The following is a 13,195-nucleotide window of genomic DNA, read 5'->3' on the forward strand; positions in this document are numbered from 1 at the left end:
AGAATTACCGTCCTTTTAAATCAAAGGCTGCCTCTCCACTTCAATATATTCAATCAGCTCTCATACCACCCCGTTATATGCCCACGAGAAGTAGAACCTGGATCCATTCGATTAAGCGGATACTGCATCCTAGAAACGCAACATTGGCCCTAGCGCTGGTAAAATTACCACCGCTATCGTTCGAAACCTCTTCACGGAAGCCCGCCAAGCACTCTGTAACTTTGGATTCCGGCCACCTCCCATATCAATAGAAACACACTGAGGTCATGTTAACAGTCAAGCCCAAAAAATTCGTTGGAAGCAATTAGATATCTCTTAACTGCGGGAAGGCGAAAGCCGTTTGCGGCTTATTGCTCTGATTTGAATTTGCCGCGCTTGAATTCTGTTCACGACAGAGGGGAAGAGCAGCTGGCGCGAGCGTGGCAGAAAGATCACGTGACATCCAAGGTCACGTCATCTAAATTGTAACGGACGGACGGGAGTATGAGCCATTAAATATTATTGCCTAAATAAACTTCCCTCCATCACGGTTCTCCCGCCCATCTTCCTCACCTCGTCTCTGGAGAACTGCTTTGAGAACCACCAATTTTGCCAACCATACATTCTCAGTTTCGGCGAGGCCTCTGTGTCCTAGATGTTTTCTCTTCCTCAAACATGGTGTCTCCACAGCGCAGGGACATCTTATTACTCAGCAGAATAAAGACACACTCGAAAACAACTCACAAGACGCCATGCTGGAGGAAAAAGCTCTGGCTCCCGCATCTTCCAATACATCCCCACAATCTTATCGAAACACGCCACCACTATCGGCATCAGCTGCATACATTCACCTTCTTTCGGCACATCTAAAAAGATAGTTCCCAGGGCGGAGTCATCTCCCGTGTCATCACCGCTTTCGCAGGGTGCAGTCACCTCTATTTTCAATAACGCCGTGACTATGCTCACCCACAAATATTCAACACTCCCTGGCATCGGCTACACACTTTACGCTGATGATATTAAGATTACTATCTGGGCTGCTCACAGTACCTTGGCGGTGAATGAAGCCGCTCTCGAATACAAAATACATGCGGTCGAAGCATTCATCACTTAAACGGCATGTAATGTGCCCGCGAGAAATAAGAAGTCATCCGTATCAAAGGCCGCAACTACACAGCACCTGGACACATTGAAAACCAAATCTATAACTGTAGAATCATGGAACGGTCACACATCTGCGTCCTAGGCCTCTGGCTCCAATAAGGTCAGCGCCCTGCTCATACAATTACTACTCCTCAAATCATCCCCTCAACATCGGCCGCATGAAAGAACAGATTCTCGGTCATTGAAAGGGCACGCGGAAAGAGGAAACATTGCGCCAAGTCAGAGCCCTCGCTATACACCACAACCAGTTCGGCCAATCTCTACCACCACGTCTCTCGCGCAAACCTAAACAAGGTGAAAAGTGTGTGCAACCTCTACGAGACTGCCTTGGGCCTCCCTACTTGCACCTCCACAAGCGCCTCCTCACTCTTGGCACCCAGATCAGAGATTCAGGAAGCTGTCCTTACCTCTCAAAGCACTCACCTCCTCGCTACGACTGCAGGCAAGCCCGCAATCAACGATAGTGCTGAGCCCCAAGCTTCACGCACTGCGGCCCTTACCGACGTCCACTCTGTGTTAGTGCGCCCCGAACCACTGATCTTCACTAGGTGGCTGGATGGCGCATCGGGCGCCCGAAAGTGAAGCCACCAGAAGTAAGCAGCCTTGTCCCGGAAGTCAGCCTTCGGCAGTGCACGAAATCGGACCTCAGCACTGTTTTTCAGTATAAGTTTACGTTTTCCAATTAGCATGTCGCCTTCTTGCCATTCTCGTCTTTTTCCAAGACAATGCCTACCTGTTGCACCGTGAACTGCATGAATTGGTCCAAATTGGGCGGAGCTTGAGTAATCTAGCTCTCGCCCAATTTGGACCAATAGCAAAGCAAATGCATCGTATGTACTAGTGGGCGGAGCCCAGGGCTCGCCTGTCCCGAGCCCAGTGGAATGCGCAGCCTCTCACCCTAAGCGGGCGTCACGCCTCGACGTACATTCCTCGATTCCCCCCACCCCCTCCCCGGGCATGATCGCTCCTGGTAACAGGTGCGGGGAGGGGGGGGCGGGGCATCGGCCTCGTGGGCTTCCACTTAACACCTCCCCACCAAGAATGTTGGGGGGACACTTGCTGTACAAACAACTACCGAAGCCCACAATAGCACAAAGAATGCGCCCTTCAACAACATACAAAACGCGCGAAAGCACAGGGGACCCGGCCTCCACTGGTCGCTGTACCACCAAAAATAATGTTTCTGCGTCCTACTAACAATTGGGAAGAAAAAAAAACATGCTAGGGAAGATTCCTTCAGGCATGGCAGACGCAAGCATAGTTTACACATTTCATTTGCAGGATGACAAGCACAAATGAAACCCTCTGCTAAAATCAGAAAAAGTATACATGCGACAACACTGGAACTAAATACCGAATGAAGAAAACATACAACTCCAGTTCTCATGAAGTGGCATATACGCCGCAACGGAAAACAGTTCACACAGAACATAATTAGAACACTGGCATGAGACTGTCCGATCACTTTCAGAGTCACTCTTCACGTTCCCCCACTCTCACTCACTGCCCCATCGTGTGCTCGAGCCACAGGTCGTTTTCACACTTATCGCAGCCTGGCAGTGGCAGAGTGGGTTAAGGCTAGATACATTCATTAGGCGTTCGTCGCTAACCACCAGGATCGAATACGCCGCCCGGTCGCATAAAAGTGAAGATTACTTGATGCAGCGTGCACATTCTGGCGTTTGTCCTGCTCTCCGGTCGCATTGCCCATCTTCTACCTCGGTGGAGCCGCCGACAGTCTGCGCATATGGGGCGCAAGCTTCCGCGAAAGGCTCTAAATGCTCATATCGAGAGAGCCTTTTAGAATGTGGCATGGTCGGCTCATTGCATTCATCATCACCGGCCTCTAGGTTTGCGACCCGCCAGTTGCCCAGACCCGTAATGAGATCGCAGCATGGGTCGCGGTTCGCCGCTGTAAGCGGCATTGTAACTTTGCTTCTCTCAGGGCGTGGATCAATTTTACCGTCGTCGCTGCTGGGACTCCACTCATCTTCCGCCCAACTTATCGCCGCGTTAGACAAGTTCTCCGGCTCCAAACAGTCGCGACTACCCAGCTGTGGGGCTGGCTTCTCCAACGCAGCTGTGAATGATGCGCATGCTGTTTGCACGCACACGCCGCTTTCGCCAAACGCTGTCTGGCCTACTGGCGCTTCTACTGGCAACAACGTGTCACACTGGGCAACCCGTCCGGCAAGGCAGTCCGTGCCATTTCGCTCATCAGCGCCATTAGCCTTACTATCCACATGCTCGGCTGCTTCGCAATATTCGGCCCTGCATGGTCTGATCGCTGGTCGATTTTTTTCCGGGCACGTGCGCAGAGCCTACCTCCGCTCTAGGGATCAAGGGGTGCTGGTGTGTGTCAACACCCGTGGTTGACTGCACAACGTGCGGCTCCTCGACTCTACTGACCGCTGCACCGTCTGGAGGAACCTGGTTCTCCTCCTGACTGTCCTCAATAGGCACCGAATGAATGCCGCTATCCTCTTTAATCGCCGCATCGATCAGCGTTTGATCAGCGTCGTTTGCGATGATAGTGCATGGCTGTGTCTGTGCCGTCTTCGGCGGTGCACGCGCCGCTCTCCGTGAGCGTTCCTCCTCCCTCAATTCTCTTCCTCTCCTGCCGTAGCTTCTCTTCGGCTACCGCTAACTGGCGCTTGAGCTCTTGGATAATAGCGTCGCCTCGCTCCTTTTCCATGGCCCGCTCGGCCTCTGACATTTCTGCGCGCTCAGAGCCATACTCGTAGTCGTATCCACCTACCCAGCCTATTGTGACCATTGTGCCTTGTTTAAGTCTAACCCCGCGCTCAAGTACTCCCGAGGCAAGTAAAGTGAGAATGGGAAACTCACTCCGTTGTCGGACCGTCGATCCTGGCATTCGCTTCGTGGCAGCAGCAGGTCACGGGCTGAGTCGCAGACGTGTAAGTGGCCGGAATCCAGAGCTCGCCGCAGGCCTATCGCGTCCTCCAGTCCTGCAGGGTCGCCAGCCGCAGGTGCCACCCTTTTTGAGCCGCCAACCGAAGGTGCCGAAGAAGTCGCAGCGCTTCGCTCCGTCGGTCCACTTCTCTCCCTCCTCGGCACTGCCTTGGAGTCTTGACTCCCAAGGCTTCTCGCAAGAATATGGTCTCGGACCTTGGTCCCCGGGGCTTCTCACCAAGATATTGCTCCGTCAATCTTCTGGTAGGTACTGCCTCCAACCGCTCTGCAGGAAGCCGCTCAGACGATCCTGGTCACGGCACCAGTTAAACTTTTCTCTTGCCCTCCTACCGATGGGAACGGCTTTTAGCAGTACGAAGAGTACTTCAGGTCTTCGTCCGGCGACACGTTGCCGGTTGGGGCAGCAATTCCAACTTCTTAGAACAAAACTTATTTATTAAAGACGGGACCGAAATACAAGGCAGTATTGACAAGGCAGTTTAAAAGGCGGTTTAAAGAAAGGCTGTTTAAAAAAGGCTGCTAAAAACGGCCGAGCTTGAGACTCGGCGCGCTCGTCCAAAGTCGTCGTTTCCCGCGGGTTTTAACCCCTTCGATAATTGGGCGGAGCTTGAGTAATCTAGCTCTCGCCCAATTTGAACCAATAGCAAAGCAAATGCATCGTATGTACTAGTGGGCGGAGCCCAGGGCTCGCCTGTCCCGAGCCCAGTGGAATGCGCAGCCTCTCACCCTAAGCGGGCGTCACGCCTCGACGTACATTCCTCGATTCCCCCCCACCCCCCTCCCCGGGCATGATCGCTCCTGGTAACAGGTGCGGGGGGGGGGGGAGCATTGGCCCCGTGGGCTTCCACTTAACAGAGACCAGCAAAGTCTTCGGGAAAGACGATTAAAAAATTAGGGTTCGATGCATCGCTTTAAGACGACACTAGCAGAGGACAGGATGTCGCTACACACAGTACGTACGGAGCCTCGTCTGCTGAGCTCTGTGTCGTCCCGTTGCGTTAGCCTTGCCAACTCTGCTCTTTGTTGTGATGCACGTTGTCGCGCTCTAAGCCTCAGTTATACCATCAATGGGGGATAAATTTAAGAAAGAATTAGGTGGAAACCTTCACCAGACAGCCGACTTTGCAGTGACAATTTCACCGCATTATGTTTAGATCGAACCATATCTAGGGCAAGCTAGACTACTATCTCGTGAGGAGCGACGGACTGCAAAAGAACGGAGTATATCATACACTGTTTCGTACTGAAGCAAATTATGCCTGAATGAACTTTTATTCGTGATGCTTGGTGCAGTTGACTTCTAACAGCGCTCGTCATGAGCGCTGCAGCATTCGTCTTTCTGGTCATTCGTTTCTCTCGCGCTGTGCCAGCTGAAACGTGGCTTTGCTATGGAGTTAGGTTACAAGCACGTCTGGAAGGTAAATGACATCCTAAAGCGATGAACGTCACCTGCCATCGAATGAGAAGAGACATCGTTCGCCATCAACTTGAAACTGAACCTGCAAGCAGCTATAAAACGAGTTGCTTTTCGAATGTAAGGATATCGGCGCCATCGTTCTCACTTTCTCTGCTGCACGAAAATTGGGTTTTTAAGGAGATTTAGCACTCATCGTCATTCCACTACTTCTCCTAATTACGCTCGGAAGACAAGAACCAGATAAGGACATAGCGTTCAAGGCAACTACCCCTTTGCCGCGGCAGGGTGAGACCTGCATGCCTGTTTTCATCGGTTTCTCTGAAATTACAGGGTTCTCAGAGCAGTGCTCACATTTTCTGGCTCAGCTTGCTTATTCCTTCGATATTAAATTAGAAGTTACACTATAACAACGCCAAAATCGGGGACGAAAAGGGCGAAAGCGGGAATATGGCATCCAGCCACCTAGCGGAGATCAGTGGCCCCCACTTGCACCTTGACCGAATCCCACGGCACACGAAACTCGACCTCCAAGCTACCCGACGTCAGTATCGCGTTTTCTACCTCCGTAGGAAGTACTGCTACGATACTGCTGTGTTATATGCGGACGTGCTCTCCTTCTCTCTGTTCCAAACACGTTTTCGCGGTGGTAGATCACTCCTCCTCTCCTTCTTTGCTGTATGCTTTGAGTCCCCTCAGCCAGATGCGGTGATGGCTATAGTCATTACCTTCCCCACTAAACCAAACTTTCCCTTCGCATTTTGAGCACTACATTCCACCAACATCATGTTGCCACCTGCGCCCCCGGTCACTAGAGCATAAAAGGCAGCGTCAAGGCTGACACCACAGCCAGCGATTACGCCAGCTGAGCGAGGACTCACAGCTCAGAAATGTACCCCCTTTCGACCCACTACTCTACGCGCCTTGAGACATTTTGAGTCAATTGCCGCATCTACTCTCCCCCAAACATGTTTCTTCTCGGGATGCCTGCACGCACCACAGAATCCAGACCATCGCTTTACCCACCTGCACCACCTACAATGCCTTCGCCCAAAACTATATATGACTCCATGCCGATGGTGCAGCACAACGCCCACCTTTCCCCAAATCGAATGGACACCGACCAATAAACAACATCAGCTAAAACGCCCAATGCGGCCTTAGAGCAGCGGAAGGTTCGGCTGACCAGCGCAACCCTGGAAGACCAGGCGGCGCTCATCGCAATGTCCACAGCGTCGACCAGAGCCAGTGGGGTCTTGACTCGATACTCCAACTGCTTTCCTCCACCCAACCTCTTCCTACCTCTCAATTGATGTTTATTCCTTCCTATCTTGGCACCATACGGTCATAAAAAGTCTTTTTTCTTTCCCCTCCTCTCGCTTGCGCAATCAGCAGCGGCTGATCGTGCAGGCCCGCAGGATAACAGAAGCTATCGGAGTTCGGGGCACATAACGCCGCCCACGATGTCTGATCTCCCAGTCTGGCTTACATAATAAAATAGTTCTCCAGCACCACCGCCAAGCGGTATGATGTAGGAGCTCTGAAATGAATCCTTTATTATCTCCGATTCCTGAAAAATAATACGGTTCCGCTTCCCTTTAGAGGATAAACGAAAGCAAGGCTGGAATAGCGCTGTCTGTAATGCTACCAGAGTTTTATTCTTCAGTGAAATTTAAGTGCGCTGCTTTACGAGCTGCAAATGAAGTCCCCAGTTTTATCGCTGACTTACACTCGACAGAAACGCCTGTAGTGTGCCGTCATTTTTTCTGCGAAAACACTTCGGAGAGTCAGACAAAGCGGCGAGCCTATCCAGCAATCACAGAAAATGCCTTTTCCCGCTCATTACACAGGCCTTTCCTAATGCATGTATCAAGAGATGCCGTCATGCTCTTTGCGTCCTCATTAGCACCCTTTCTGCTCATATCAGCGTCAAAGTTCAGAAAGAGGATGAACGACCGGCGCACCTGTGCCTCAGTTGCGCTGGTAAAATGTCTGCCCAAGATTCCTTAGCGTAGGGTGGCGGTTCGGCATGCAAAAAAAAAAAAATTCTACGCCTCACATTCTGCTATTTCAAGAGAAGAGGTCGGCCTGCTTTTCTACTTGGACGGTATTTATCGTCCTGCGCAGAAACACTTGTGTAAGCAAAGTTGATGTGTCAATAGCGGCCGAAGAGGAACTGGCGTGGCAGCGTAGAATTATTAGAGTTCTCTAGAACTGGTGGTGCAGACTTTCTGCCTTGTGCAACTCTCTGGCTTATCGAAGGTGCGTAGTCGGCGTTAACGATATCCAGGATGTTTCAGGTTTATAAACAGCGCACGTAGCCTTAATTAATGTTTTCTTGCATGCGGCTTTCGAATCAGTATTGAATTAAATTCAATTCCAAACGTTATTTATTGAACTTGCCAATGGAAGGAATGTTGACGCAGGTAGCAAAAAAAACAACGTTGGTATCAGGAAAATAAACCTTTGCACAGTGAACTCAGGCTATTCGCGCAGCACCCGTTTGTTCAAATGCCATGATTTGAAGAGCAGCGAAATTGCTGGAAGGCTGTTCGACATACCCGTTGCGAGACTTGCCAGAACTCCTGTGATTACGGTGGCGAAAGTGGCAGCTGTGCATGTCCAAAAAGGTGACGGTAGAGGTAAGCCGGTGTCATCACCAGGTCTGTACAAAAATAAATAGGCATCACTAAGGTCAAAAAGAAAAGGCGGACGTTGTGAGGCTTGGTGCAATAATAACCAGAAAACAGCTCAAGGATGACCATTATTTTGTCAAGAATCCAGAAGGAATGTAATTATGATACTTGTATTCAGATGGTATATAATAGCAGTGATGAGGTTTTGACTGTTTTTGTTAGAATTATCAATTAGAGGAGTGTAACCAACTTCTCAAAATCTATGCTAACCCTGACATGGCGCGAATTATTCTCCAGTAATGTGATAGGCACGAAGACTTCCGGAACAAAGTCTAAAATGTTTTACTATAAATACCTAAGTATTAAACATATCAATCGATGCTACCAAAACTAAGACAATGCAATGCTCACTGCAAACTTTAGAGGATTACAGCACGAGTGCTGATCCAAATACCTTGAACATTTAGTGCGCAAAACTAAGTACAAGATGTTGATGAGCAAAGTTGCAACAGCTGCAGTGCCCGCGTTTGATGTGCTCTTACATTGTATCCGAGAGGACAGCTGTAATATTCTTAGCAGGTTGAAAATGGGTTGCATTGTCAAAGCAGTGTTCAAGAGTAAAGTGCCGGTTTGGAGGCTTGGTTCCATTTTGTAGTGCTTGCCAAATAAGGGCCAGCTCAAGACTGAAGATCAACAGCGTTGATATTCCAGCCCCCTGCAAGATAAGGAATTCAAGAAGTTAGCCGTATTGAAATGCATTTAGCGTAATTTTTCTTCCTTAGGACAAGCCGCATACAGTACGTCCAGCGCTGTGTAGTCTTGTCTCGCTTTGCCCCCGTCTTTATTCGCGTTGTATCGCATTATGGAAAAATACCAACTAGCCCGATCTGCCACTCTTGTATGCCCGTTGCAGCGTGTAGAATCCTAATACTAGCTAGAAAAAAAATTGGGATATGAGGCTCCGATGCAATGTCAGCCATCTGGGATTTCTAGTGAGAACAGACAATGCCAAGCACTAGGAGGTTTTTGCGTTTAGGTTACGTCGAGATATGGCCGATGTACCCAAGACTCAGTCCGCGAGCTTCGCCACAGTAGTCCTAAGCCGCAGCCACTGAGCCTCCACGGCTTGTGATTGCCGCTTAATAGACCACATTTTATATTTTTATATTACGAGCTTCTTGAAGCACGTGCCGGAGCTTTCGGTGCGCGCCGGGAGCAGTGGAGCATGCGTGTGTTAGATCTCAATTTTTCTGGTTTTCGGCTGTCCGAAATGGCAGCCACTGTAGTCTCCGGAAAATTAATTTTTAGCACTGGCTCGTCGCACACCACAGTGCCGTATGGTGATCATTATAGCTATCCGCTCGTATAATTAAGGCACAAGCTCAGGCACTTCAGACGCCTTCGAACACCATGCGTTGTTTAGCCTGCTAACGATAGCATCACATCGCGCGGCAGCTGAGAAATCCACTGGTGTCGCGGAGCGGTCGGGCAGTATTTTTCCTCATTGAGTAAAAGATAACTCTCTAACGAAGCTAGAGGAATCTATTTCCGCCTAACCAATTTCCTGTACCCTAGACAATAGTTTTCGGCATCATCAAGGTTAGGAATATGAAAATTTAATGGCAAGTTGAAAAAAATCATTCAACGACCCGCAACCGTACACTACACACTAAAAGTAGCGACCTAAAGGCCGAAACATTGAGTATTAAAAACCGTCAACGCCGTCGGAACTCAACACAATGGCGACGAACGATGGCAGCACCACTTAAGTAGCTGACATTATTGGCCTGTTTTTTACGTCCGCCAACGCTCATATTACTAAGCAGCAGAAAGTTCTGTTTGTTTAAAAACCCTAATTAAAAAAAATTCTAGGTGGTTGCATTCAAACTACTATATCAACAGCCTTTTTGATTGGATTTTATTGTGCTTTTTAATGTGCGCAAAATTTACAGTGTCCGCGTACGACTGTTCGAGTGGTTACGTATGCCTCCTGCACGAACATTTGTGTTAAAGCGACTCGTTCGAGGGCTTAAGGAGTTCACCTCCTAAGGTATAGGACGTGGCATAAAGTTTCTGCCACTATGACTACAGTTAAGTAAGGGCGAAACGCGAAAGCGCCCATGTTATGTCCGAAGCGACTACACGTATAGACCCCGAAATGGTCTGAAGTATTCCGGAGCCCGTCACAGCGGTTTTCCTCATAGCCAATGTGCAGCTTGGGCTGTTAAACTGGTCACGGCATTCCAGATATGGGAAAGCAGACTGAACAAAATTCATAGATTAAAGAGGAAAGGACAGCATAATGCTTGGAAAAGGAAAATAAGATTTTAGTGCCTCCGCTGACGAAATATAATAGGGCTGGGCAGCGAAGTTTTCTTCTTAGGGAAAGTTGTAATTAAGGCATTCAATAACATTATCGTTAGTTTACGCAGGACGAAGAATTTTTATGTTAAAGATTAACTCTACTAGCAAGTGTTGGGTTCAGAAAAACGAGAGAGTTGAGGCGCCAACCGGACAGCTTTATTCGAGCCCAGCGAACGCCGGCACGAGCCCGAGACGCGTCCCAGCCGCCGCGAGCCTCACGCGGGTGCACAGCTGCGCAGCCAAGCCAAGCCACGCAGACGGCCTAGCCACTGCATGTGGCTACTGGCTATAACACCTCCTCAGACAGAAAACCAACCTCTTGGGAGGAATGACGCAACGTCCACACCTGGTGTGCCGGTGGGAGGCGTCTGCGCAGGTTGTTTGTGAATCTTCTTGAGAAACTGAAGTCCCAGAGGGATATTCCTCGTATACGACGTCTTGGTGGTCTCTCTCGTCTTTCGCAGGCTTGAGAAAAGGGATAATGTTGGTTTGATTTCGCTTTATAGTGCCGTTCCCAGTGTCAACTATATATGGCCTAGGCTCGCTTGCGGGCGACAGCACGCTCCCTTTTCGCTTTTCGTATGTAACCCAGAATTCATTTCCTTCCAGAAGGGTCAGAAGTTGTCGTACGCCACGTCGTCTATCGTAATCTCTTCGCTGCTGTTCGCGGTATTGGGTTTCAAAATTCCGAAGTTTAGTGGCGTATGGCAAACGGGGAACAAGCCTTCCGGGAGTCAGAGGAATCTTTGTCCGCAGCCACCTCCCCATTAATTGTTCAGAGGGGCTGTGGCCATTTTTCATTGGAGTTGACCTGTAGGACAAGAGGGTCAGGTACGGGTCTTGGGTCTTCTTCATTGAAGTTTTGGTGATTTTTACCGCAGCCTCAGCGAGTCCGTTACTCTGAGGGCATTGTGGGCTTGATGTGACGTGTTTGAACCCGTATTCTTGAGCAAACTTAGAGAAGTCAAAGGACGAGAACTGCTGACAACTATCGGAGACTACCACCTCTGGAATGCCGTGTCGGGCGAAAATTGATTTCGAGTGATTGATCACTATACAAGATGACAGCTTCGCTGGACGAGTCAGTTCTGGATACCTCGAGTAATAATCAGTCACAATTAACCACCAGCGCCTGTTGAAGAAGAACAGGTCCATTGCAACTTTATCCCATGGTCTTGAAGGAAACTCAAAGGACGAGACGGATCCAAGAAATCCGCCTTCACTGTGGGGTCCTGATGCTTCACTATGTCAACCCGTCGTGACATGCAGCCAGACGCGTAGTGGCCCTTTTCGTGGCAGCCCCTGCATACCTGCGTCCGTGCTGGGCACAGTGAACGCGGGTGTCGTTCTTTCCCACACCAACGACACGACGACGGAACGCTATCAGCTGGACGCGGATGTGGCCTTGATTCAAAGTGCTCTCGGCCGCCGCTGACGTGAGCAGCGTTCTTGGGATGCCTGACTTGCTGTTTGCCTGATGCAACTATGCTGACCGCCAGCGTTTGGGGGTGACGCTCCGCCTGCTGCTGACGAACACTTTCCACCTGCCTGATAACCTCTAGCACCTTCTGAAGAGTAAGATCAACGTCTAGTTGCAGTCTCGCTGACAATTTCTGGTCTTGAATGCCGACGACCAGTCTGTCTCGAACCAGTTCCTCTCGGAGGGTGCCGTATTCACAATGGTTAAAAAGCGTGTGTAGCGCAGTTACGAGGTCTTCCACGGATTCGCCGCCGTTTTGGACACTCGTGTTGAAGTGTGCCCCTTCAAAAATGACGTTGCGCCCCACGGTATGAAGTAGCTGTCCAACTGTTTTAGGACGACTTCCAAGTTCTCAGCGTTCTCACCGGAGAGTTTGAAGGTTGCGAACACATCCTCGGCTTGGTAGCCCAACACGTAAAGGAGCGTGTCGACCTGATGTGACCCTGATTTGTCGCAGAGACCGGAAGCCGTGTAGAAACGCTCGAAGCGCTTCCTCCATTTTCGCCAGTCAGCAGGAATAGTGAAGCAGATGGCCTCGGGCTGTTGGATAACGGAGGACGTCATGTACTGGCTGCGTTGTCCAGCCCGTGGGCGTTGCTGTCACGTGTGCTACCGTTGATGCGTATCCGAGCGCAAGGAAGCTGCCCCGGCTGGGTTTACTGTGGGAATTCCGTTACTTCTGACACCATGTTGGGTTCAGAAAAACGAGGGCGTTGAGACGCCAACCGGACAGCTTTATTCCAGCCCAGCGAATGCCGGCACGAGCCCGGGACGCGTCCCAGCCACCGCGAGCCTCACGCGGGTGCACACTCGCGCAGCCAAGCCAAGCCACGCAGATGGCCTAGCCACTGCATGCGGCTACTGCCTATAACAGCAAGCAAAAATATGCTGTTGATTCACATCTTCACATCCAACGAAAGCTTCCCTATCTTAACTGCAAAGCTGAAAGTCAGTCTTCGTACAATTGCATTTAGTGCTAAAAAACAGTGCGCTGATCAGCTTGTGGGAAACTATTTTCGCGTTCTTCCGCTTGCAACAAAGAGATGGCATTTTTCCAAAATTTCTCTTCACATATAAAAATAGTGCAGTAGCACCTACGCACGAATGCGCAGCATTAGGTTCTAACTGGACACCCTCCCTAATATTGAGCCTCATTTAATTTCGTGAAAAACTGCCTACGGAGAGGTTGAGCTCGACTCGAGCTTAAAATCACTTTCACTTACT

The 13,195-nt window shown here is 49.9% G+C and overlaps 1 protein-coding gene across 1 annotated transcript in view; it reads right to left on the bottom strand.

Moving 5' to 3' along the window:
- Positions 1 to 13,195, bottom strand: part of LOC144099527 (sodium-coupled monocarboxylate transporter 1-like) — a 185,563-nt gene that overhangs the window by 19,329 nt on the left and 153,039 nt on the right. Inside the window, exons 12-13 of the mRNA XM_077632897.1 lie at positions 8,670 to 8,842; positions 8,053 to 8,156 (exon numbers count right to left, since the gene is read on the bottom strand). Coding sequence (XP_077489023.1) covers positions 8,053 to 8,156; positions 8,670 to 8,842 — 277 coding nt within the window. The remainder of the gene's footprint in view (positions 1 to 8,052; positions 8,157 to 8,669; positions 8,843 to 13,195) is intronic.

Source organism: Amblyomma americanum, chromosome 7 (genome assembly GCF_052857255.1).
Source record: "Amblyomma americanum isolate KBUSLIRL-KWMA chromosome 7, ASM5285725v1, whole genome shotgun sequence".
In the NCBI taxonomy this organism is placed as follows: Eukaryota; Metazoa; Arthropoda; class Arachnida; order Ixodida; family Ixodidae; genus Amblyomma; species Amblyomma americanum.